This window comes from Amblyomma americanum, chromosome 6 (assembly GCF_052857255.1).
Source record: "Amblyomma americanum isolate KBUSLIRL-KWMA chromosome 6, ASM5285725v1, whole genome shotgun sequence".
NCBI lineage: Eukaryota > Metazoa > Arthropoda > Arachnida > Ixodida > Ixodidae > Amblyomma > Amblyomma americanum.
Window position 1 is genome coordinate 95859760 of NC_135502.1, and position 27131 is coordinate 95886890.

The 27131-nt window shown below is 43.9% G+C and overlaps 1 protein-coding gene across 1 annotated transcript; it reads right to left on the reverse strand.

Annotated features, from left to right (window-relative positions):
- On the reverse strand, positions 1 to 27130 carry LOC144093876 (AP-3 complex subunit sigma-2-like). The gene is made up of 6 exons (XM_077627618.1): positions 26949 to 27130; positions 26731 to 26822; positions 23834 to 23945; positions 21785 to 21856; positions 18755 to 18862; positions 1 to 2246 (listed from the first exon to the last, which is right to left on the reverse strand). The coding sequence occupies exons 1-6, from the start codon at positions 27015 to 27017 to the stop codon at positions 2127 to 2129; spliced, it is 573 nt and encodes a 190-aa protein (XP_077483744.1). The 5' UTR covers positions 27018 to 27130; the 3' UTR covers positions 1 to 2126.
- Between the last annotated feature and the right edge of the window lies 1 nt (position 27131).

A 27131-nucleotide genomic window follows, 5' to 3' on the forward strand; every position in this document is an offset into this window, starting at 1 on the left:
TACTCATCAAATTTATCTACAAACACTTCTTTATTTGCCCAGTCTAAGATGCAGTCTACACAGCCATCACCTTGCTAAACAACATGTAAACTGTGTTGGCACTGAGTGTAAATGTGCAAAAAAGGTATACACTCTTCTTTAACAATGAGAAAAGTGAAATATACAAAGAGTATTCCAAAAATAAGTATTGCTGGCATTAGTTATTAAGTAGCAAAACATAACCCTGTCACACAAGAACAATCACTCTTAATGACAGAGTGAATCTTTGGTAGGATCACCCCCAGAATGAAGTGTAAATATAAAGTACTTTGGCACATGAAAAATAAAACCAATACAGCTCCGCTAGACGTGGTACTGTTCAGTTTAAAACTTCCTCCTGATGTCACATCATATTGCACTGGTCAATCACAGACCCCATGTTAAATGCAGTTTCATGTCAATGTGAAGCAGAGGCACATGGTGGTTTTAAAAGCAATGCTGCACAAATTAATTAAAAAGCTTCCTAAGAGAGTTTCTCCATACAGTAAAAATTCATTCACTACTGGGCCATTCAGAGGTGACATAATACCCTAGATCTGCCGTTTGCAGACATTATGCTCGCACAATAGGTTATGACTTAGCTACACACATCTTCAACTGATGACCTTTCTCGCTCATCGTCACTCTCTTACCCTTTTACATACCTATTCCCTTGTCCCCAATGCTGGGTCATAACTCTCTTCAGATTAATCCACACATGTCTCTGACACAAAACACGCTCGAATAATATGCAATAAACAGCAAAAAGAACAGCACATCAGAAAGCAACTTGAGCAGACTAGTTATGCATGGAACCTTCGGAGTGCCCTCGTGGTGTACAAGAAAATAATGTATTTTACTCGAGCTATCGTGTACGCTTTGAGTACAAGCATTGCAAAAAGGCAAACAGGTTTGGGTCCTCAATTGCAGCACATGATAACATGCCATCAGAATATATAATCTCCATAAGTAGGATGAGTGCTATGAACCAGCACACCAACAACAAGTGACACTGGGTCGTCATGACTATATAATTAAGTAGCTGTCAAAGCAAAGTCGCATTCATGTCCACTGTGATATCACATGTTATTGTCATCTGAGGATTAACAACTTTCTGAAACCAGAAATGGTCAAGCACATTTATCAATACCCTTAAAACAGCTCTCAACATATATATTAAAAAAATGTCTGCAAAACAGTGACCAACAAAAACTAGGATTCAAGCCTAATGGAATCACAATGATGTCAGACATCGTTTCCAATTACAATACCGTCATGCATTGTTAAAAATTTGAGTGGCATATCAGTTCCAGCATAAGCTAGGTCCGTGTATGAAAATATGAAGTCTTTAATGGTATGTTGGGCACAGAGGAAAAACAGTACTTTAGTACTTCCTAAAACATTAGAGTGCAATTTGACAACCCTGATTATTGCTCCTTTAGATGAAAACAGTTTATTAGGTGTCTTCAATAGCACTTTTTTGTGTATCTGGACTGTAAACTCTGAACATGCAAGGAATGAACATGTTGACAGCCTCCTTAGTGATGACAGTTAGCATCAATTTTTGATACAAGTGCAAACCTGTCGGGCAATAAACACTCGGAATGAAGTAGTATTCCGTGCACACTTCTCATCAAACATACATTTCATTCAAGGAGAGGTGCACGTGTACCCTTGATAAGCATGGAATGTTGTTAGCACATTCCCTCTCACAGAGCAAGGGAAGGCATTTGCATGCAGTTTGAACATCAGTTAATAAACAGTCGTTCAGAGAAACAGCTACCATATCTTCATGATATATAGCCTGCCAAGGAGAAGCTTACAAATTATTAGCAACTTTGTGAAGGAGAATAACCGCTGAAGTCGCAAGGCTTCAAAATTGGCAAAGGGCAGAAAATCTCTCAGTGCAAGGCTCTGTCAACACGCACCATGCTGAATTAAATCACCAAATGAAAGAGCATAGCACTCAACAAAAATGTTGAGTACATGGCCATAGTTCGGTTGCATAACTACACTAAGAGCACAAGTAACATCGCCAACAAGAAAGCTCGAAGGCTGTGGACGGCTAAAACATGACTAAGCAATGCTACACTGCACAGAACTGGTCCTCACATCTTCACGTGACCAAGTGTTGAAAAATCTGGCAGCTTTATGTCCTTGATGTGCCGTGACAAATTCACGTTCCTGACGGCTGTGATGGCCTTGGCAGTGCCTTTTGCAAAGCCTCCCTGCAGAAACAAAAAGTACAGTTTTCTTTTTTAAATCCACATTTTGACTTAATTTATTTGAACTAATCTGCACCTTGGACAGTACATAAGAAAAGCCATGTGCAGTGTTAACAAAAGCAAATAAAAAGAAAAACAAATCACACCACTTTGTTCTTAATGCATATGCACTCATAACAGAAATCAGCACGTAGAACGAATTCATACATTACCATACCAATGACACTGTCACACATAAACAAAATTTCCACTCAGCAAAGCATCAGAGAAGAAAGACAGTGCAGTCCATTTCTTGACTTACTTGAGTGCAGAGATGATTTAGGCTACTAATAATGAACAAAGAAATTAACAAATTAATACTTATGCCAGCAGTTTGACTTCTGTGTGTGAATGAGATTTAGTGTGTACTCTATGTGCCAAAAGTTTCCGAGATGCTGAATCCACAAATATTTTGAAGTGCCATGCCATTGAAATTCCATGCATCTTACTGAGAGTGCACGGCACTCCACATTTTTCCTGAACCCGGCATCCAGCACACTTTTGCCAGTGGTAGTGTAAAACATGCAAAAAATATGAACAATATATGGTTTCTGTAGCATACAAGCTCACCTAGTCTGTTCAAACGGTTTTCAGTCTATGTAGTGTGAACTAGTTTTTCACTAGCAACAAATTTCGCAAAGCAAACGTGACTTTTCATAACTGCTGGTCTGGTGTATGGTTCATGCAATATGGCAGCACATACACATGGCACCCATCTTAGCAGGAACTCTGCAGTCGACAAAAAGAAAGTGCATGAAGAAAAGATTTTTGGAAGCAATTCGAATGCCTACCCAGTTCTGCAGCCCGTCTCACTGGACCTAAACATACATTTTCTTTGCAAACTTCCAGCACTCACATTGCGAACATAGAACCTTACTCACAAAAGCCAACAGCTCAGACAAATTTTATGCGTTGCATATTGCAATCACTCAGTTCAGCCCTTGGGCGCGGCCGGGCAGCCACCAAACCACGTGACGTGACGTCACGACAGCCGGCGAAAAAGCTGGGCCCCAACTGGCGCGGTCGCGCGCGGCCGCAGCCACCACCTGACTCCCGCTCCTCCCGCTAGGGGCGCTGCGCCGGCGCGTGACGTCACGGAGGAAAAGCTGGGCCCCAACTCGCGCGGTCGCGCGCGGCCGCAGCCACCACCTGACTACCGCTCGTCCCGCTAGGGGCGCTGCGCTATGATTGACGTCACGGCATATGTATAAAAGAGCTGCGCTCCTTCGCCGGGACAGTCTTATACCCCTGTCACACGGGCATTTCGAGGGCCCTCGAACCGATAGTCTATCGACTCAAAGGCGATCGAGCGCTGCTACACGGGCAGTTTCAATGGCGATCGAGTCAACGGAGCAGCACGGAACTCCATCGAGATATGCAACGCATTCTTGGCTTAACCAAGCTAAGCCTGGCCATTTTTTACCTTGTCCCTCGGTTATAGACATTTCGTGGAAAGGAGAGAGGCACAACATGAAGACGCAGTAAAATAGAAAACTTAGAGACTGAAACTAATACTTCTGTCAAATGAGCAACTTTAGTGGCACTTTCCCAAAATGCACTTCCCTTGAACGAATGACACTTTCGGTGCATGCTGTCACACGAGGAAAACAAGTGTCATTTGTAAATGATGGTAGTGGTGATGAATGTTGTGCAGTACCTTGTGGAAATTAATTTGCCTTAGCGTAAATACTTAAAGCACAGAATTTCATACCAATTTATGTAATTTTTTACAGCTACTTACAATTTATTTCAATTTATTTTTAGAATCTTATCTAATCACTCCAAGTTCATTTTTGAGAGTTTTTTTAGCGAGATTTATTGCCTCAGGGCATCAATGATGGGCAAAGGTGTGATGAAAGATGTATTAATGATTAAATTAATGAAAAAAGGTTAGCTGATGTGATGGAGTCCAGTAGAAAGCGGTGGTACGGTCCCTGCGTCCAGGCAATATATAAAGCAGGGTTGCTTGGTGAAAGAACCGCTACCTTCAAGTGCCGGATCCTTGTAGGCTTGAGAGCTAGGCAGTCTAACAGTAAATGATGAATGTCGGTTTCAATGTCCTCGCGTTTCCATATCGGACACCCAGGCCGAGGAAAGAAATCACGGTACTGAGGCCACTTCCGAATGACGGCAGGTGTGAGGGCAACCCCGACCCGGATCCTCCTAAGCGCAACGCAACATCCTCTGCACGGGTAAGACCGTGGGGGAGGGTTACCACACACAGAGGGATGAGAGCACATGTGCGGCGCCGGAGGAGTTCCTTTCTTGATGAAAGGAGGGTGAAGTTGTCCAAATGAAGGAACCGAGGCAACGATGAGCCTGAAGTCGCGAGGCGGGTTGCTAAATCTGACTGGCTTTGAGAGGTCAGCAGATCCCGTGGGACCCACTCGATACGTACTGGCTGCGGGATGCGTGCCGCGAGCCGGTGGATGTCCTGACATAACGTTGGGCAACGGCTAACATGTTGTAGCAACCAGACTACTTGAAGGGAGTCAGTGCGGATGACAACGCGGGCTGCAGGGAGCATAGTTGTGGCGGCCACAGAGCAGAGTGCTTCTTGAACTGCAACGAGCTCAGCACAAAAGGATGAAGGGTGTTCCGTAAGCTGAAACCTAGAGGTTTGGTTCAAGGCAGGTCTGCACGGGCAGTAGATTGCTGTTGTTACTTCACAGGCTTGGATGCTTGCGTCTACGTAGACAACAATGGATCCTTCACGCAGGCAAGCATCTGGTTCAAATTTCTGGCGAAGCAACGATGCCAAGAGTTCTCTTTCAACATCTCAATACATGTTGTTAACTAGAAAAAGCATCATGATCCAAGACAAGTAATACCGCTACTACACGGGCATTTTGAATGATGACTCGACTGCTGCCTTATGCTGCTACACAAATTTTGGGGCGGCATTCAGCTGAGATACATTTCAGTCACCGGAGCTCCGCGAAGACATTCGAGATTTTGGAACGCCTTCGAAATGCAAACACAGCCTACATTGACCAACACGACAACGCCGGATGACTGCTTCGGTTCTGTGGATGTTGATTTTTATTTGTGTTGCTCGCTTTTTATGCTGCTTCTTTAACAAATAAGTCATGCACTCACTAAATGAGCACTTGAATATCATGGTACCCCGCTGAGCATTTACCGCATAAGCATGAAATTTCTCCAGGAACATATCGCTCAGGATGACTCCACTCCAGTAGTCTTGTTTGAATCGCTGTGACATACAGCTAGTGCTTGCTTGCATAGCATAGTACATAAAAGGCAAGCTGCACTTTTTATATATTAAATAAACCCAATTTTGTACTGGTTGTACCCTTGCTTGATTACACAGTGCGACAACTCTGTGGAAAGTTGGAAAGTACCAATGTGATTGCGCACCTAGGCAACACTTGGTAGCCCGGTTGCTGATATTGGGTACGTAGGTACAGCGCTTCTCGCTAGTTGTCACTGCTTTCTCCGATGTGACGAATAGTTAATTTTAAGCTACTTTATCCAGGAGTATGTTCGGTGATCGTTCGTATTAACTGAAATGGCCTTATTTGTTATCCACAAGCGATGGCAACAACTGCTGCTGGCTGCCTGCGGCATTGCACAGCGCTCTGGGTCCCACTGGAGCTTGCCGTTCATTGTATGCGCGTCCTGTAATGCAAGCAATAGTCAATTTCAGGTCACTGTTGCCAAAGCTACACTCGTCGGCCATTTGCATTTGCTAAAACCTGTGAATTTGCCCTCCACAACCACTGACATTGCTCATACGAACCCCGCGGACTCATTAGGCCTATCACGAAAAGCGGTTGTCATCATCTGGCAGAGCAAAAGTAGCTGTTCAAGTGTGCACATTATTTTTATTTGTTGATGACTGAAAACAAGTTATCACTAGAAAACACAATCAAGAAAATAAGATGCAGATTATGAGACCGTATAATTCTCAAAACGATTCTTTTTATGTCGGAACACTGCTGTTGCGAATACACACTCGCCTTGCCGGACCAAGTGGAGTGAATTCACCTAGTTCACTATTGCCCAAGTGCATTCTGCAGCAAATGTCACTAAAGCTCATCATGTGACACTGCATGAATGACACATTCGTTGAATGTCACTTGTTGAAAGTGACAGTAAACGTCCTGTGTGACAGGGGTATAAGGTGACAAGGCGGGAAAATTACACTTTAAACGCACCCAACGCAGCGCCACTCCTTGTGTTTGTGGTGGCATTGCATGCTGCACACCGCGCTAGCAAAAAGCCAGACACACGGTGTGCTGTCCTAGATTTTCTTGGAAAACGAATGCATGTCCCTGGGATAAGTTCTCCTGCACATACTCCCACCATGGCCATGCAAGTGACGTCTTTGCCATATCCTCATCGGGGCTTTCGAGAATGCCTAAAAACTGTTGCTTGCTGTGTTGCTAATCTAATGCCGCAAGAAACCCCTAACTTTGTCACCATGAACTACAGTCCAACACAAACATTCGGAAGGCGCACCTATGCAACATCTCGAGGCAAAGCAGTGACAAGGGCAGCCAAGCTCAACAGCTGCTGTGTGCCTGCTACATTTCAAAGAGGAAGAATACAGGGAAGGAACAAATTGCAAGATGTTGAGGCAGATGGTGATTTCAACAAAGTTTCCACTGCATCCCACATACAAACAATCAGTGACTTCCAGAAAGCGGAGAAGGCTTTCTCGTATGCAATATGATGCTCTCACATCTCAGGCGAGCAGCGTGTCCGAAAAGAAACGCTAGGAGCAATGAAGGCAGAGAGGATACATACACATCCAGATGGGACTATCATATTGCAGCCTAGTATGGGGTACTACGAGTAAAAAAAATTATACCCGGTTAACCATATTACAGAAAAAAATTCTAAGAATGTTTGAAAGCTATGGGGGTAGACCTCAAGATTTACTAACTAGACCTCTCTTCTTAAAACATGAAATCCTTAAACCTAGTCAGATATACTATTACAAGCTTCCACAATACATAAAAAAAAAAACTATACGATAATGTCGTGCCTAAGACACCAAGTCGATACTGCTTACGAAAAGAAACACTTAGAACACCACGCATACACACAAACTATGGCACACAACACTTAAACTACCAAGTCCTCCTATTTTTTTGTTTGAAACTGCACTTTGTCTGCCGTTACTGCTCGATAGGGCAGGAGCCCCTGTCAGACTACACCTTTAGCTCCTGCTTTATTGCGTGTTTGTTACCTTTTTAACAATGAATAAACTTCAAACTTCAAAAAAAAAAAAAGATGGGGAAAGTTTCATGGTTTTATGGGTGTTTAACGTCCCAAAGCAACTCAGGTTATGAAGGATGCCGTAGTGGAGGGCTCCAGAAATTTCAACCATCTGGTTGCAATTGATCAAGTCACCTCCATCGAAATTCGACCGCCACGACCAGGATCAAACCCGCGTTTTTCGGGTCAGCAGCAGAGCGCCATGCATAACCACTGAGCCACCGCGGCGGCAGATGGGGAAAGTGAAGTTGCAGAATGCTGTCGGACGTAGCGTCGGAATGCTGTCGGACGTTAATAGTGGCTGCATTACGCTTGGAAAAAAGAGGAAGAACCGAAGACAGAGCATGACGGTTGGAACGGCGTGAGGAGCAGAGCACGAGAGGAGAACGGGCATGGCTGCGGACGTTAGGCTGCTGAGGACTCGAGCGACTAGACTTGGGAAGCCGTCTTCGCACAGTTTGGTGCAACCAGGGGCCTGCCATCCCAGTCCTGCCTCCTGCAGCTTAAGACGGTGGGCGCCGTGTTGGGCATGGCCAGTTGCTGCCCACCTGTGGTTCCTGCCGGCACGTGTTCAGAGCCTGCTGCCGCAGGGCAAAGTGTCGCCCCTACCATTCCCGGGTGACCAGACCTGGGCGGCCATCTCCTCCCTAGCGCGACTAGGCCTTAGGAGTGTCGTGGCCACTGCTGCATGAGCGCAGCGCCCTAGCATCCTGCTAACGTCAGGCCTGCGGCAGTGCTTGACCCTGCCGCGTCTCCAGCCACAGACAGTTATTACCACAGGGGCAACACCCCGGTCACCTGCCGCACTAACCTCACTCCACCGGTGCACCACGTTTCGCCCCGCTGGACTGAACTCCACAGACTACTTCTTTTCTCTCAGCTCATTTCTAATGTTCCGTTGTCTTTTACCGTGCTTTCTGTCAGTGTTTCAGTAGCATCTTTCATTATAAACTGTTCCGTCTCTGTTCGCGCACATGCTCAGTCGGGTGAAGTTTTCTTGATCCTCCGGGGACCGACCCCAGAGAAAGTTCGAATCTGTGTTGGCGTACTTTTCCCCCTTACACTTTGTTCTTCTAAGCATTTGCTGCTTCCGAATTTCGGTCTATGAATAAAAGAATGTGCAGTGTGTCAAAAGCAAAAAATATACTTGCTTTTAACAACCTCCACCAAACCAGGTAAGTTATTCTGACAGGAAGGCAACTACACAGAAAGTATTGTATTAGCTTTTATGGCGCATAAGCTATTCAGGCTATCATGTGCCAAACACATGGTATAATTTTTCAAAAATTGGGTGTCCTCAGCGAAGGTTCTTGTCCGAACAAGGACTCTGAGGAGCCCAACAAATCAAATGTAGACCTTAGCCTTCTTCTCAGGCCTGAGAAAATGGATGAGATGCACCACAAAATGCGTCAAAACACAGGGTAAGAATTTTTACATTTAATGGTTCTGTGTTACTAAATATTGTTTAATATTGCCGCTTCTTTCAGGAAACTAAAAACAGATGAAGTACCTGTGAGTGGATTACCTCCTAAAAGTAAATTGGGGTGGAAGGGAATGCGTTCATTGTAAAATGCAGTCAAATATTTTTTCCTTAGCCATTCGAGTTCTGTGCACGAGAATAGGATGTGATTTACTGTGAGCTCATCTCCACATTTCTCCCATAAAGGTCTGTATTGTTTTGTCAGTAGAAAGTCATGTGTTAGGTGTGCATGTCCGATGCGCAGGTGGCATAAAATTACTTCTATAAAACGTTCCTGATACCTGAATGTTCTCCATTCTCCCAGAATAGGTTTTACTAAATGTAGTTTGTTATTTTCTTCGGTATTCCATGTAGACTGCCATTTTTCTTTAAGTTTATTTTTTACTAATTTTATGCAATCTGCATAGGGTATATTTACAGTCCTGAATCCCTTATGAGCAGTGCACGTGTCAGCTCTCTCGCTGCCACTAATTCCGATATGGCTTGGTGTCCAACAGAGCTTAATTTCATTCAAATAAACTTGCTTTTAACAACCTCCTCCAAACAAGGTAAAGTCATTCTGACATGAAGGCAACTACACAGAAAGTATTGTATTGTATTGTATTGTATTGGGTTTTATGGTGCATAAGCTACTGAGACTATCATGCGTCAAGCACATGGCATAATTTATTTCAAAAATTGGGTGTCCTCAGCGAAGGTCCTCGTCCGGACAAGGACTGGACTCCACAGATGTCAGCAGCTATGTTATGTAGGTATTATATCTCCTATTAAAGGTTCTCTTACATTTCTGGCATTCAGTGCCGTGATTACACTCAGCGAGTCCGTGTAGATAATGCTGCTTTGAATGTTCTTTTTGACTATTCTTGATACAGCCACTGAAATGGCATAACATTCGGCTGAGAAAATTGATGCGCACTGAAGCAACCTAACTACCTTTTCCCATTTACCTTGCACTACAGCACTTCCGACGTAAAGTTAAAGTGCTGCTGCTTAGACGGGCACTTCGTAACTATGGAGTAGCAGAGATGTTTTGGTAGTGAACAGGTTATTAGGACGCACGCACATGTGAGCATGGCTCTTCTATCTGCAAGGGCTGGTTCGTTACTATTTACATATAGACTGTTTACGGGTGATGTTCTGTATGCCCCACTTGCAAGGCGCAGACCTGAGTTATGTACTGGATCTAATTGCTTCAGGTAGGACGGTCGAGCTGAATTGTACACTATGCATCCATAATCTACGCTAGAGCGAACTATGCTGTAGTAGATGCGTAAAAGGCAGGTCCTATCAGACCCCCAGCGTTTACGTGAAAGTGCCTTTAAGATATTTAATGATCGAGAAGTTTTCTTCTTGAGGTTCTTTATGTGGGGCAAGAAGGTCAGTTTTTTGTCAAAAGTTATGTCCAGAAATTTGTGGTCACTCTTTACCGGTAATTCGGTTTTGTTCAGGTGTAGTCTAGGATCTGTCTGTAGGCCACGTTTGAGTGAGAAGAGAATGGCAACTGTCTTCTGTGGGGAGAACCGGAAACCATTTTGATTAGCCCATGTTGAAAGTTTATTTATTGTTAACTGCACTTGTCTTTCGCATGTTGATATGTTTGAGGACGTGCAAGCTATCTGAAAAATGTCGACATAGACTGAATACATAATGGACCTTGGAATTATTTTACTAATTGAATTTATTTTAACAACAAAGAGGGTCGTGCTTAAAGCACTCCCTTGAGGCACTCCATTTTCCTGAATGAAAATTCTCGAGAGGGTTGAACCAAGGCGTACAAGGAATGAACGGTTTGACAGGAAGACTTTTAGGCAGTTAAACATCCTGTCACGAATATGAAGTTCAGCCAAGTCGTGAAGAATCACGTACCTCCAGGTTGTATCATATGCTTTCTCTAAATCGGTCTACCTGTCACACGAACCACTTCGTGTATATTTACGTGCGCTTACACGGCACCGCTGTCACCCGCTGACGAAGATTTTTGATGAGCGACCGGACAGCAGTTTTGCACGCGCACTGCGCTTCCATCGCTCCGAATTGCCATTAGACTATGCCCTGCCGCATCATTCCTTGCAGCCCCCATGGGTAATGGCTCAGCCTTCAGTCTGCCTGCATATCCCTGGCATAATCAAGAAGTCTGCGATGCCGGTTAGTGGACTGAAGCAACTCGCACTTGCCTACATCTGGTCAGAATACCACAAATGTGTGCACGTCTACACGGATGGATCTGCGTCTCCAAATGCATCAACAGCAGCTTTCGCAATCCCTGCACAACAGACGACCCGCAGATTCATTTTGGGACACAAGTCTACTTCACCTGCTGCAGAGCTTGTGGGCCTTCGGGAATCGATTCGCCACATCTGCGGAGAACCGCCTCAGGAGTGGTGCATTTTCACCGACTGTAAACCTGCGCTACACATTTTAGGATGCTTCCTACGCCACACAGCCTACCAAGCTCTGGCTCTTGATATCATTAGTCTCGTATCATTTGCTCAGGGAAACGGGCACCGTATAGTGTTTCAGTGGATCCCCGGACACTGCGGACTCGATGGAAATGAGACCGCCGACGCTGAAGCAAGGAGCGCCTTCAGCAGTGGCCTGCGTACAGCTGCACCGTTCTCTATAGTGGACACAACTTGTCTCCTTTCGGAATTGATGAGGAGGGCGACGGCTAGGTACTGGGCCCTGCCAGACACCCGCCACATCCGCCTTAAACGGCTAGCTCCGACGATGACCTTTTCAGTTCCTCGCGGAATACCTCGCCCTATTGCATGCGTTATCCGTAGACTATGCTTAAATGTGGCATTCACGCGCAAATACTTGCACTTAATAGGACAAGCGGACTCCCCGGGATGTACCACATGTGGCGTGCTAGAGACTATAGAACATGTTTTAGGGGCGTGTCCAGCGTATGCACGTGAAAGACTCATACTCGCATCTGCTCTGAAGCCTATGGACACATCGCTCCTCTCTGAGGATTTGATCCTCGGCGCTTGGCCACATAGTTTTAGAACTGTAAAGGCAATGCGAGCGCTCTCACGCTTTTTGAGCGACAGGGACCTTGTCTCGCGTTTGTGATGTCAGAAAGTGTGCCTTGTTTTTTTTTTTTTAAAGTAGTTTTTCCTCTGCCTCCTCCCATCATCATCGTCCCCCATCGTGACCTTCTTTTATCTCCTCTTCCCATCCCCCAGAGCAGAGTAGCAGGCCAGATATTTATTTTTCAGGCCAACCTCTCTGCCTTTTCCTATAAATAAACCATCTCTCTCTCTTCTCTAAATAAAAAAAAAAACAGCAAGACATTGTTGTTTGTGTACAAAATCTTCACGGACAGTATTTTCAAGACAAACTAGGTGGTCTGTTGTGGAGCATGCCTTTTTGAAAGTGCACTGATGGACATAGAGAAGCTCACAGGCTTCTAGCACGAAGGTCAATCTAATATTCACGATACTTTCAAAAGATTTTGCAAGGCAGCTGGTGAGGGCTATGGGCCTATAACTACTTGGAGAGGTTAGTGGTTTTTCGGGCTTTAAAAATGGAACAATGATGGCCTTCTTCCAGGCTTCGGGTAGTTTACCTGATACTCAAACCTTATTAAAAAAAACTTAAAAGTGCCCCTGCGGCAGGTTCAGAGAGGTGGGACAGCATTTGATAGTGTATTCCGTCAAGGCCGGTCGCAGTCTGTTTACCAGCGGACAAGACTGTGTTGATTTCTTGAACTGTAAAAAAGTTATTATATGGTTCATTTGTATATCCACTTATAGGGAGTCTGTTTCTCGGCTGTGTTTTTGTACTTTAGAAAAGATTCTGTGTAATGTGATGAGATGGAAACTGCTGAAAAATATTCACCTAAAATGTCTGCCTGTTCTTCAATGTTTGTCTGTATACCAGGGGCTGTTAGAAGGGGAAGTGTGAATGGGGAGTATTTACCATTCATCTTCCATACCTTCTCCCACATTTCTTTTGATATGGTTGAGCTATTTACGGATGTCATGTAACTCTGCCACGAAGTCTTTTCAGCACTATGGCTGATATATCGGGCTTCTGCTCTTGCCTTTTTAAAGTTTATGATATTTTTCTGCGTGGGGTACCTCCGAAGGTTTCCCCATGCTTCGTTCTGTTTCTTTTTTGTTACTCTACATTCTTTTGTATACCAGGAGGTTTTGTGGTTTTGTTTCACCACTCCAGAAGATTGAGGTATAGCCAGGTACGCTGCGGAAATAATGCAGTTTGTGACAATTTCATTAAGTTCATCTATACTTAAGTTACGTGGATCTATTTTGTCTTGAAACAGCGCCCAGTTGGCCAAATGGAGCGTCCAACGTCGTGGTTTTGTAGGAATGATTTGCGGAGAAGATGTTAGGTTGATAAGAACGGGTAGATGATCACAACCATATGGGTTGTCCAAGATATCCCATTTAAAAAAACTAAATATAGAAGGCGATGTAAGAGAAAAATCTATGCAGCTCCATTTTTCTGAGCTTGGAGAGCAGTATGTGTGTTTCCCCTTGTTGAGTAGGCATATATTATTGCACAGAATAAAATCTTCTAAAATATGGCCTCTAGTGTCTGTTTGTTCACTTCCCCACAAACTGGAGTGAGCATTAATGTCGCTGACTAACAAATATGGCTCTGGCAACTGTATTAAAAGGTCTTCTAAGTCATGGAGTGTTACTGTCAGGTGTGGTTGGAGATATACGGAACATACTGTAATTGTTTTAAAATGTTTTACAGATACTGCAACGGCTTCAAATGTAGTCTGAAGCTTGACTTCATGAGTGGCCACACCACTTTGAACAACTATGGCAGTATCTCCAGAGAGCCTATTTGCTTGCTCTCGGCCATGGCGAAAGACTTCATACTTGCTTAAAATATTTTTATGTTTTGATCCCAAGTTTGTCTCCTGGAGACACAAAACAACCAAGGAATATAAAGCAAGAATATCTTTTACGTCACTGTAGTTTTTTAATATGCCTCGACAGTTCCAGTGAATTAGGAACGCCATATCTAATGCCTTTTGGGGATGTATTTAAAAACCTATGCTCCCGGCCTTGTGGAGCCTGTTATTGGAATTTTTCCTTCCTTTTTGTTTTCAAGGGTGCTGCGCCGCAGCTGCTGTGGAGGCGGGCTACTGCTTATATCCATTGCCTCCTGCGAGTCAATGGATTTCCGCAGGGAACCCGTGGAGGTACGGATTTGTGACTTCTTCCGATGGGGCGGAGGCCATGCAGCCTGCCGGCTCAGGGGTCAGCGGACCTTTCTTTTGAGATGGCAGGGCAGCCTTGGCTGCACCTGTCAGAGATGTGGGTGGCCCTGCCTGGGCAGTGGCCTGAAGTTGGAGTGGTGTATTACCACTCCCGCTAACGTTGGTTGTGCCAGAGGCCGCTGTCAGGTGCGCCTCTGGAATGTAAATGGTGCCGACACCGGAGTGCTGTTCGGGTGGGGGTCGGGGCAGGCCCACATCAACAATGGTGTACTGTATGCCCACTGTCACCAGATGCCGCTCGGCCCCCTGGCGCACGGCGTCAACATATGACCTGCATGTCTCTTCACTGAACTTTTTTCTTGTTTCAGCGTAAGATATAGTTTCTCGTACTTTCAGATTGGTGATTAGTTTTTATTTTTTTAATACTTCACAGGTTCGCGAGTAGGCTGCATGTGGACCTTTGCAATTTGCACATTTTGTTTCAGTTGCTTGACAGTTGTCTCTATCGTGTTCAGTTTCGGCACATTTGCCACAGGTCTTCTTGCCTCTACACGTCTTGCTGCCATGGCCATGCCTTTGGCATTTGAAACATCTCCTAGGGTTAGGGATGTATGGGTGCACTGGGCACCTGATGAATGCAACTCGGACAGACTCGGGCAAATGAGTGCTGCCGAATCTAAGCACGAAGTGAGGTGTTGTTTTTTCCTCCCCTTTATGCCTTATAGTGATTCGATAGTGATGCGGCAAAGGAATGTTACGCCTTGGTCCCGCAAATTCTCGAGGAGCTCGTTTTTATCCTCTGCCATTAGCAGCCACTGAGAAATTACTCCCTGAATGCTGTTCAGGCTTCTGTGAGGCGTTACTGTAATGTTAAGGTCAGCAAGTTTCTCTTGTTTTTTAAGTAATGCATCACTCTGCTTTTTGGACTCGACCTGTACAAGCAGATCTCCTGAGGATAGTTTTTTTTGCTTCATATTCCTCGCCTATGTTAGCCACCAGCCACTTTTGTATTAAACACTGATTGCGCAGCCACTGGAGCGTTTTGCTCGAAAGCGTGGACTATCAGGAACTGTGGGAAATTATCAGTAGATTTCGGAGTTGGAACTTTGATTCCTTCGGTGCGGTACCGTTTCCAGTTCCGATCTTCTTTTTTGAGAGGGAGAAATTGAGAATCCATGCGGCATGTATGGATTAAGGGTTCCTATTCTGTCACTTGTGTTTCACCCTTATAGACACAAGAAGGTCCCGGAGCCCCCACCCGGTATACAGATGGGGAGCCCATCGGCCGGGGCTTGACCATGGCTCCAACCACCACCGTTCACGTTTTCTACCCTTCACATCTTCGGTATTGGGGCTAAGGGTCTGTGGTGGCGCCAAGCACCATCTCCTTGAGACTCAAGGTGCCCTTGCGGAAACTACACAGAAAGGCCTCATTCCACTTGCCTAAGCAGAATAAGTGTATGTGTGTGTCGCTCGCTTTTGCCTTGTGGCACAGTCCCTGAACTTCAAGCTTTTAATTTTTTTCTTAGAGAGAAAGCATGTTACAACCATTGCTTTAAACATGGGAATGTGTGCATTCATTACAGGCACAACAACTACTCATCAAACACGCAGGAATGCCACATATACCCAGAAAGAAAGGCGTAATTATTCCTACGGAAATATTATTCACTGATGAAATCAAACTGCATTCTGGAATATATGCCAAAAAAGTCTGCTGAATTAAAAAAAATGAAAACTGAAAAGTCCAACGCCTAGTCATAATAAATTTCCCACCACAAATAATTAGCTGCTTCAAAGAAAGCTGGCTGCTTTCAACTGTAGATCTTTAAAAAAAAAAACAACCTTCCGTAACCTATTTGTCCCAGTCTTTGGCAGGAGCAGTTATGAATTTATTCTGTTATAAGATTTTAGTTTGGAAGAAATGGACAGCCTTTTGAGTAGATATGTTTTTGTACGCCTCAGGTTTAGTGCAGCTATGCTCACAAGCGTGGTGGCGCCTATTCTTTTGGCAGCCTGCAGAATTTTTTCACTGCACTTTTCTTTCCAGTCATCTATGCTCAGTTATCCTATTTCTGCTACTCTGCTGATGACATAACGAGCTGACATACTGTGGCATCCTTACAGCTTCTGAATGTCCATAAGGTCTGCAGAAATCAACCTTATCATATTGTGGGCTAACACTTTGCTTAAGCTAGTGCAGGCTTTTTTTTTTATTACCACAACACGCTATTGTGCTACTGCCTTATTTATAACTATCACAGCCTTAGTCCTAGTACTCTCCTACAACTAGTGTATAGAACCAACAAAAGCCATTGCAGCATCATATTTTTCGGGTACCATTACAAGTAGTGCTGTGGCAGGAGGTTAGTTCCACATGCACACGGCATTTCGTAGTTAAAAAAAAAAAGAAAATGAAAATTTCTGCAGTCTTCTAAAATAAGGTTCCTCACTTAGAAGGTTTGAAAACTGCTCCTCTTCAATCTTCCCATACCTGATAGCGCAGTAATTCTTCATCATGCTACTCACACTAAGGCTGCTTCAGTGCAGAAGCGTTGGTCTTGAACGTATCATGCTTTATTCTCAGAGATTACTTGTTTAGTTTCAAGCCACTTTCACTTAAACCCACACTAATATGGTCTGTTCTTCTGGCTTGTGACATTAGTTTACTTTGTGTTTCCGCACACTTCACCTGGTGAGGCTACAAATGAGAGCCTTTTATGTTAGTGATCATAAGGAATGCTCTTAAAAAAACTAACAGCTCTTAAATGACATAATTAGTAACACCAGAAATGTAAAGCATTTCAGACATGTTTCTTTCTGGCAGTTGTTAGCTAATGAATAGTTCCACACTTCTGGGAGAATTTCTGGGGTGTTGGTACCAAGGCTTCTAAGGAACTAGACACTGCCCATAGGCCAACACCGATCTGTGAGTTGAAGGCCAACTCCGGGGGTTTTTTGAACATTTTGAGTTGAGAATCGCATCACATTCTTTAGAGTTCCCTTGCTCCAGTACAAAAAACCATTTTCAGACCACCAAGTAGAAGTATATAAAAAAAGAGCAAAAACCAGAAAACAAAACGGAAATTGGGTTTCGACCAAAGTATGACATCACGACAGACCGTCCTATGACATCACGCGTACTGTCACAAAACATATCGTGTGCGCATTACTTGTAGAAATCTTCCCGACTGAGGCCACGAAATGGGAAATCTTACAATTCAATTGCGCAGCAATAAAACATTGTCTAGCTGTCAAATTTGGCACAAAGGACCAGAAAGCTGTGGAGAACGTACCACAAAAGTTTGAGCAAAATCAAAGGAGGTACAAAAGAACGCCGGAGTTGGCCTTTAAGCAAGATGCAGTGGCACTGCTATTGGTAGGTGGGGATAACAGTCAGGCGTGTGGGCGACAGGAATGCATGTAAAAAAAGATTTCATAGTAGTTTTCTGATTTTAGAGAGCAGCTGTGAGGTCATCTTTTCACTGACAAAAGGCGAGCACATTCTAGGACAGAATATGAAAGTATGTAATGTCTCGTATGAGCATGCTGCAGCTACCCCCAGACAAAGGTATTGGGCAGGAGCGTGGTCCATAGAAATAAATACAAAGAAAACGTTCCAAAATAATTTGCTCATTTCACAATGCATCTGTGAAAGTGACCAATCATTAACCCTTTAACAGACAAAATTTTTTTTTTGTTAAGAAATGGTAGCAAAACAGTCATTCAGTACCTGTGCTGCCATCTGTTGGCAAATCAAAAGAATGCTTTGGACAAGCCCTACTTCCCTTAAACCGGACACAGAGTGCCAGAAAAAAGTGCCTAGATGGACTCGTTATGAGGCAGATATGACAGTCTGCTTATGATGAGCCTCGCTCTTCCTGGTAAGTACTTTACTCGGGTACTTTGGTGAGTGCCTAGTTAGCATCTAGAGAGTACTCTTCAGAAAAGCGTGAAAATGTATGCAGCATCATTTCGAATCTGATATCTGTATAAAAAATGCCACGGCGCTGCGATGTTACGAACATAGCCCCACAACGTCTAGGTGCTATTTCAGCCAAGTGTTTCCCCGAATTGCACAAGCTTCTCGTGTAGTCCAATATGCAGCTGCGTGCACTACATTTCCTCGGAGATGCAGTCGTTCAAAACTAGACAGTCTTGAAAGCTCTACATGGAAGGCAGTAACCAAAAGGCATGACAAGCAATCCATGCACCACAGCAGATGATGGTGCTGCCAATATGCCCGGCTGCCTCCAGCATCCACGAGTGCCCCATATTTTTGTAAAAAAAAGACGTCTGTCAATAAACATCAGAGAGCTGAACTATACTTTTGTTTTATTAAAACCCTCGAAACGCACACGGAGTGCACGCAGAGGGATATCTTGCACTGACTTGCCTATCCTCTCCAGCCTAGAGTACACAGTAAGCAATACTTCAATTTAATAACAGCTTGTTCTGATTACGAATGAAATTGCTGGCTGACTTGGAGCAGAAATCACTGAGAATGTACATGTATGAAAAAACACTGATACAGAACGAAATACTTACTTCCTGCTTCTCAATGGTTGACTGTTCCGTGACACGAGTAATGAGTTCGGTCATGTTCGTCTCAACCACCATTCCTCCCATCACAAGTTCATTTAGAATGTAGTGCACCTGAAAGTAAAAAAAATGTAAAGTGGGGGGTTTAATGTCCTGAAGCGGTACATGCGCAATGAGTAATGCTGTAGAGAAGGGCTTTGGAATAATTTAGACCAAGTGGGGTTCTAACATGCACTGACATTGCACAGCACATGTGTTTTTGTATTCCACCTCCACTGGAAAACAGCCGCCACAGCAGGTATCGTTGAAATAAAAATAAAAACTGAAAAAAAAAAGGTTGAAATAAAAATAAAAACTCATGTTTCCATGCAGTTTGAGATGAACAGCGAAAATGGCTATCTCTTATGCAGAAGCGCGGCTACCAAAAATGACGCCTACGCAACAGACATCATCTATTTAAGCCTACACAGTTCAATGTGAACAGGCTTTTTCCAGCAGAAGTGAGTTAGGGGTGCAATGTTCATGTTCCCCAAAACGAAACTCTTAAAGCAAATTTGCACTTCCCTAAAGCAAATCAATGATATTGATGTCTCTCTTTCCACCCTAGCTCACATATCTACTATGTGTCTACCATTTCACACCATGTTCGCTGTGACAATATTACAACTGCATGCAGATCTCATGTGACCAAAGTTTCAGACGGAGCACCAGAAGATGACAGTGTGTGGAGCAAGGTTTCTGGTTTTTCACCATTGGATAAGGGAAGCATTTACCTGTGCTGGGAGTGAAACCAGTTCATTTACAGCAAAGATTTTGACAGCACTACTTACAAAAAAGAACCAAAGCTCACAAATACTGTGTTCATGAGTTATCTCGGAATTCTTGAAGTTCCTAGGATAGGGGATACCTTACAAAACATATTAAATACTGTAGAATAGCGTCGATTCGATTTGTTCAGAAATCGTCTGCATCACTATTAGTAGCGAAATTTGGTCCAGTAAGTAGCTAAGGCCATTGTTATTGCTCACCATAAACACAGGTTAGCCATTGATAAAGGTATGAAAATCTATCATACTCTTGCAATTTCAGAATGCAACATTGTCGCAGTCACATCCTATACTGGTCGACAATTAATTAGGAAAACACAGCCATCTGTTTAAACCATCATATCTCTCTCATTTATTAGCTTCTGATGACGTCTGCCAAACAGCTTTTCAGGATATATTTTTTTTCCCTTCACAATGGTCCATTGTAGGCTGATGCCATTAAATATAACAGCTAAAACAAATAAACATGTACTACAATCATGGCTCAAAGGTCTAAATGTCAATTATTCCATTTTTTTTTTTTCTGTTTACCACTATGCAGGGGGAGCATCAGTAGCTTTGGAATACAGGGGGGATATTCACGGGACATTGCAAGCCTTGCTTGAGCAGAATTGTGCTGCAGAGGGTGGCACAGTTGACATTGTTGCTACGGCGACAGCAAACATTTTGCCTGGCTATGAGTATTCATTTAGGGGCGCTGAGACAAATCATTAAGAAGCTCATCAATTTAAGCTTTGCTCCTGCGTCCAAGGGCAACTACTGCTGAACCTGACGGCACAGTACTCAGTTTCATGAAACCGCATGCACAGGGAGGCCGCATGCCCGCATGCATTATCTGCACATCAGCCGTGCCCACTACTGTGGCCACTTGTACAACCTGCCCAGTGGTGCTAGTATCATCACACGGCTCTTGCCGCGACTTAGGTGAATACCTCTTATGCAAAGCAATGCACCTCATTACACAGCGAGATGGGCATTAATTCTTGTCTGGCCAGGCCGCAAGCTTGTTAGCGCTCAAATTTTTTGCGTGCACAAAGATAGAATTTGGTAGTGGTTTTGTTTAGAAACCAAGGCTTGGAGTGGTACCTGCCTTTCTGCTACTAAATAAATCCAGGAACTAAAAGTGGAACTGCTGAACCAAAAGAACAAAGACACCACATGCTGCAATAAGTCTAAAACTAGAGCCAGAGCATCTTTGCAGTTTAGATTCCTAGAAATTTTAGATGCCGTTGTAGCTCCCGCCGAGAAACTCACTTTTATTGCACAATTCACGGCAGTCAAGGGTGACAACTGCACATTTGTCACCCTTGAATTCTACAAGTAAGCGATACGAAAGTGATGTTGAGTGCAATGCACCCATCCACTGATTCGTTTCACTATGTCTGGTTCTACTACTGCACCCAACAAGCAAGTCTACAAAGTACCAAACTTGAAACTTATCACTTGGGAACTGAATCCCCATTTGAATTTTAAACATTGCCCACACACACAGAACTTACACAACATAGTGAATGCATCTGCTGTAGTTATTTAATGAAAATGCAAAGACAGCTTCACAACTTACAGCACATCATCTGCTCCATTGGATAAAGTCTGTGGCAGACATAACTTCATTGTAGAGGCATGACGTAAATAAAAACAATACACTAAGACCGCCTGCGTGCGTGTGGTGTTATTCACTGCACATGCTATGTCTTTGGCAACATGATGAACTCTTCCCTTTATGGGTACACCAGCCATAACTGGCATGTAACTGCAGTAGGTTACATATTACAGTATAGCATGAACTATGCACTCATTTCTACAAAGTTATATGCAACATGATTTTGGCAAATCTGGACAGTAAACAGTCCAATGGCAGAAGACAGCAGGCACGTTTTCATGCACCAACACATAGCCCGCATCCCATCCACATCCCATTACATCCCGTACATATCCCAACCACATCTCTCCAAGTGCACATCAGTGCACAAAGCTTCTGTGTACCCCCTCCCAGGACCCATCTGGATGATCCCGTCACATACAGCACATTCGTTCTGCTGCACCTGCTGCGGACAAGAGCCAGTGTAGAGAATTTTGTGGACAAGATCAACTCAAACGTGCTCCAATGTGGTCATTGAAGTCATGCCTGCCTTGAAATCCCTACTGCTTCTTCATTACTGTGTGTGCAGTGCAGCTCATAAGAGCCAAAGCACAAGGATACACTGACCTGGTCCATGTGAAAGACAAGGTCGAGCTCGCAAACATTTTCGAAAGACTTGTCCAGTAGCTCCACCAGAACCTGTTATAGAATTCAGAAACATGACGGCAGTAAATACACTAACGGCACACAAGAACCACGTCATGTATGCAAGACAAATTTGACTGGTATTCTGCACGTTTATTTACATTACACATTCTCCGAGATAGTACCAGGCATAAAAATGCCACAACTATATTGAAAATGATGCTGGGGTTCTCATTATGAAAAATGGGTCAGCTACTCAAATTTTTACTTACTGTGCTCTCGAGACACCTGATTCATAGTTTTCTCATGAGGTAACCAATAGGCATGAAAAGCCTGTTGTTATGGTGGTGTACTTAACACAAGTGAGCAATTTTAATTAACATGCATCAGCTGATTCCTACACTTTTACTATGAAAGGCACTATTTTTATGGCTAACAACATCACTAGGTGCAAGTTTTGGACACACATTAAAAAAAAAAAAAGAGAGATTACTGTGGACAATGCTGCTGCTCTTATCCCGTCAGCAAGTCCATATCAGTCATGCACCCATGGAAAAAGTTCCAGTATTTCTAGAGAACCTTTGTATCTCACAACTACAACAGCCATTCAATGGCCTTTCACAAAGCGGAACTGACATTGTCACTCGTGCCGAAAATAGGAAAATAACGTCTTTTATATCATGACGACTTCCCGCTACATAAAAAATACTGCATGTAATTGGTTTTAGGCACTTCAAAGTGCACGTTGTCTAAATAATGTGCATCTACTCATTCTGATCGTGTTGTACTCAACTGAGAGTGGAGGGGAAGATAAAAGCTTGGTTCTGATTACAGAACAGGAAGATATTTTAACAAGCCATTGTCAAGTTCAAGCATTTTTCACGATACTGAATTAGCTGTTCATTTGTTGAACAAGCAAAACTGACCAAAAAGATCACCGATTGCTCTCTGAACAAGAAATCCTCGGCAATGCAAGCAGAAGTCATGAAACAACACGGAAAAAATTCCATTATTTCTAGAGAACCTTTGTATGCATGCATGGCCGGCAATGACAGAAAACTCTGCCCACAACTGTCTGCAGACATGTGTTGACCAAGAGAACATTTCTGCAATTAAACTGCCCAACTTTGTAAAAAACAGTATCGTCAGTAGAGCACTGACGAGACTGACGAGAGTCAAGCAGAGTCATCGTCAGGGCTGAGGCGCACATGACTGCCTAAGTGAAAAGCATGCTTGCATGGCTTCTGCGTATTCATGCGAGCTGACAAGACCACGGCATAATTTTGTTTTAGTAATAGCGTGCTTATTTCCTGTGGGACTAAAACGATACTTGTTCTGTGCCCTTCCTTGCTTTTTGTACTTCTTGCTTAGGAGTTACTCCTTTTCATTTGATGTCTGCAGCCAACCAGTTATGCTTTCTAGTTTCACAAGAAAGATTTGGTAGCAAGGTAAGCGCCTGCATAACCTGCCCATTCTTAACACATTATTGGATGGAGTCCACAGAGCTTGCAGCAATTCGAACATGCATGACTACACAGAGAGCAAGCTAAGACATAGACAAGTTATATATGTCTACTTAATAGTCCTAGCGAATTTATGAACGACAGGCATGAAATGGACAACACAAAGTGCTGTGCCTTGCAACATCTAATCCTTGTGTTTTATATGCAGTACTTTCAGCTGATGTCCTCATTTGTGCAGTAAATCCTGCACTGTCAGTCAGTAACTGTGTCAACTATATGTGGCAAGCATGAACGAATATTTGATTACTCACAGGCACAGAAGTAAACCTTTATGAAATGGGTACACGATGTTTGAGAGGAGAAAGGGGGTGCCACAAAAAATAGAAACAGTTATCACTTCACTTTTCCACTTCTGACAAACACTCCACAAGCTTTCATTGTGTTTGCAGCATGTTGGCGAGACTCCCGAACTGTACATCTCTTGACGCATGCCACACTGAGGGCCGCAGTATCCTTGACCCAGTTTAAAAGCAGCACGCAGTCTTTTACAAAAGTGAAAATAGCACACCTGAATCAAATCCAATATGCCCAGTTCACTCTCAGAAGAATCTGCACAAAATACTATGAACAGGGTGGCATAACGGCGGTAGATGATCTTGTAGTCAGAGCTCCCGATGAGACTGCAAAATCACAAAAGGCCACATTGCTTATCTGCACGGCACGTCGCAAAAAAAAAGCTGTCTAAAACAGCAGGTGGAAACACCATATCACCTGTAACATGTTGCTGTTGCCTCAAATGCAATGGCATATACCTGCAACATCTGACATCCATAATTTATAACACTAACATCTTTTTCTTTTCTTTTTTTCCCTACATACAGGGTGTTCCGCATTTATCCGTCCGGGTTGTAAATTAATTTCCTGTGCAAAACTACTTGCCTGCTTGGGCTAAAGTACAGACTGGGTAGCTTATGATTATCTTCATTTTTACATAATTAATTTAAATATCAGAACATGCCTGAATTGTCTGGAGTCAGCAAAAAACTGCTGTCCTCTGCACGGAGAATTTTCATCTAGGCGAATGGAGCAGCAGATTTGACAGGCTGCGTCATCTGGGGTACTGCGAGACCTACCCCAGCTCCGAGCAGAAATATTGGTTGCTTCGCAGTTCGTCAGATGGTGCAGCCTCTTAAATAGGCTATCCCGCTTGCCTTGATGAAAATTCTGTGCGCAGATGACTCCAGTGTTTCATCTAATCCGGGCAGTCCATGCAAGTTCCGATATTAAATTATTTACCGAAAAACAGACTATCACAAGCTACCCTGGGTCACTGCTTGAGCCAAAATAGACCAGTAGTTTGCACAGGAGAATTTTTTACAACCCAGGCAGATAAATACGAAACGCCCTGTAGTTACAAAGCCTTGAGAAGCCCGAGTGCATTTACCATAAAAAGGGGAGATGCTCTGAGCACCTACCGTGTCCATCAGCTACCATCACCAGTTTTTAACCTATTGGGTTCTAAAGCTATTGGGCTAACATTCGCAGGAAGCAGGGCCATATTAAGAAAGTCATTGAAATGAAGGCCCATGGCTTTTGACAGTTCTTGTACCTGACCCAAGACGACATGCTATGACTGGTTGCCGGCAGATGTTGGACGTTTTTCTGATAGAAACAGCAGTAGTTTCAATTTTCAGTTTTTTTTTCCTCTGCTAACATTGGCCTGTTTTCTGGCATACAAAATAGCCACTGCAGCGAGCAAGCATGGTCTTTAATTTGAAAAACAATGGAGATTGTTTTTGACAGTGATGATGATGCTGATTGTAGCACTGAAAGCAACTTTTCAACACATTCTTTTGACAAAGAAAGACAGTGATGAGAATAACATTAGTGATGTAGACCCACCAAAAATGGAGCACATCAATGGTATGCATCGATGGAATGCATGGAATATGGAAATAAACATCTTTTGTCATTCCTCTTAAACAATTTATTTCTAGATGACCCTTTTTAGAGCAATACAAGCATTCGTTCAGTACTCGTGCCTCCAGTGGAAAACTAAATCTGTATGGAACTTGGCTGCGTGTGGCCCGGGGAACGACGGGAGCGTCACGGAATCGCGACGAGTGATGTGTGTGACGGATGCGGTGCAGTGGAAACACTAGAAGACCTGCTCCTTCACTGTGCCACGTTCGCCGATGCTCGTCGCGATATGCTTGCGGCCTATAGGGCGCAGGGCATACTACCAGACTCCATCAAGACGCTATTGTGGCCGCAGGGCAGCGCGCACACTCGTGAGCGAACTTTGGTGAGCCTGTGTGCGTTCCTCGAACACACGGGCTTGATGTCCCGTCTGTCCTCCGTTAGGTAGTTACACGCAGTGACCGAACGCTCCGCGAGTTCTACCTTGAACGATTGATAACTGGACGCCCCACTCCAGTTGTAGCCAACACAGTGCTGTGCGCGTGTTTTAATTCCTCTAAAATGAACTAATCAAGCGCGCAACCTGGACACATCTCTTATTGTGTAAAAGTTTGTATATATTACTTCGCTCCCTACCCTCTCTTCCTGCCCCCTCACCTCTTTCATTTAATTTCTCCATTCTGCCTGCTATCCTTTATTTCCCCTGCCCCAGCTCAGGTGCTTCAGTATCGATGGCAGATGCTGGGGCTAGCAAAAATCTTTTCCTTCCTTTTTACTATTATTTGAATAAAAGAACTACCACCACCACCACTGGCCCTGCAGCATTTGGAAAATGTCAGAAGCCAATGGGTTAATAGTGTAATCTTGTCATCTGCTTGAGCAGTGCATTACATAGGCAGACATTTAACAACTTCCCTTTATATCAGCACAGTACCAGTTGACACCTGGCCAGTATATTCCTGATTTCTTTTTTCTAAATTTCCCTCTCTCTTTCACGGTTTCCCTCCACTGCCCTTGGTGGTCACCAATTCGAAAACTTCACCTTACTTAATAATATCTATAAATCGATCATGCCTTGATAAACCCCAGTGCTTCCCGGATCCTTGCAGCTGATTTATGTATTGGGCATTGTGATGTTCGGTACAAAAGGAATAAAAGACCTCACACGTGATATATAACATGGTTTTCCCGCTTTAATTGTATGCTGCAAATGTAGTCGAACTTCTGCTTTTCGCCCTGGCCCCGCTAATTAGGGCGCTATTGAGGGATACCGTTAAAACGGCATCCGCGTTATTTTGAGCTGCGCAACTAAAAGGCTCGAAAGCCACACAAGCACAAGTGGCTCACCTCGAACTGAGCAGATGCTGTCTATTTTCCCCTTATCTGGCCCGCACTGAAGAGCTCTAAACAAGATTGAGCATCGTTGTGACCGGCTACGACATGTGCACTTCGCCAGCGATAGTCATGCAGAAAAAATAATAACAAAAGCGCCCCTTTCGAGTACACTTGAAAGTTAGCTGTGCGTGGTGAGACGACTTTACTCACGCTCCACCTTCGAGGAAGTTGCAGACGTCCTCTCCACGTCGGGACACAAGCTGAAAGATCTCTCGTATAATCTGCTGCTGCTCCTCCTCACGCTGAAATTCAGTACAACTGTTTTACGCAAGCGAAGCAGGCACACATCCCACAGAATTCGATTCGAAACCGATAAGATGTTGCACACGCCCCTTTGCTACCCACAAGATCGAAAGTAGGATACTTACAACATGCTCATAAAATTTTGACAGCCTGATCTTTCCGTACTGATTAAATATGAGGATAGTCTTGATCATTTTCGCGAACGATCCGTTGATAACATTAATCACTACTCGGAGAAGCAAGCTCGCAGCGTACCCACGCTACCTCAACACGCCGTCACATGCTGTTGTTTACCGAACGTTGGCTAG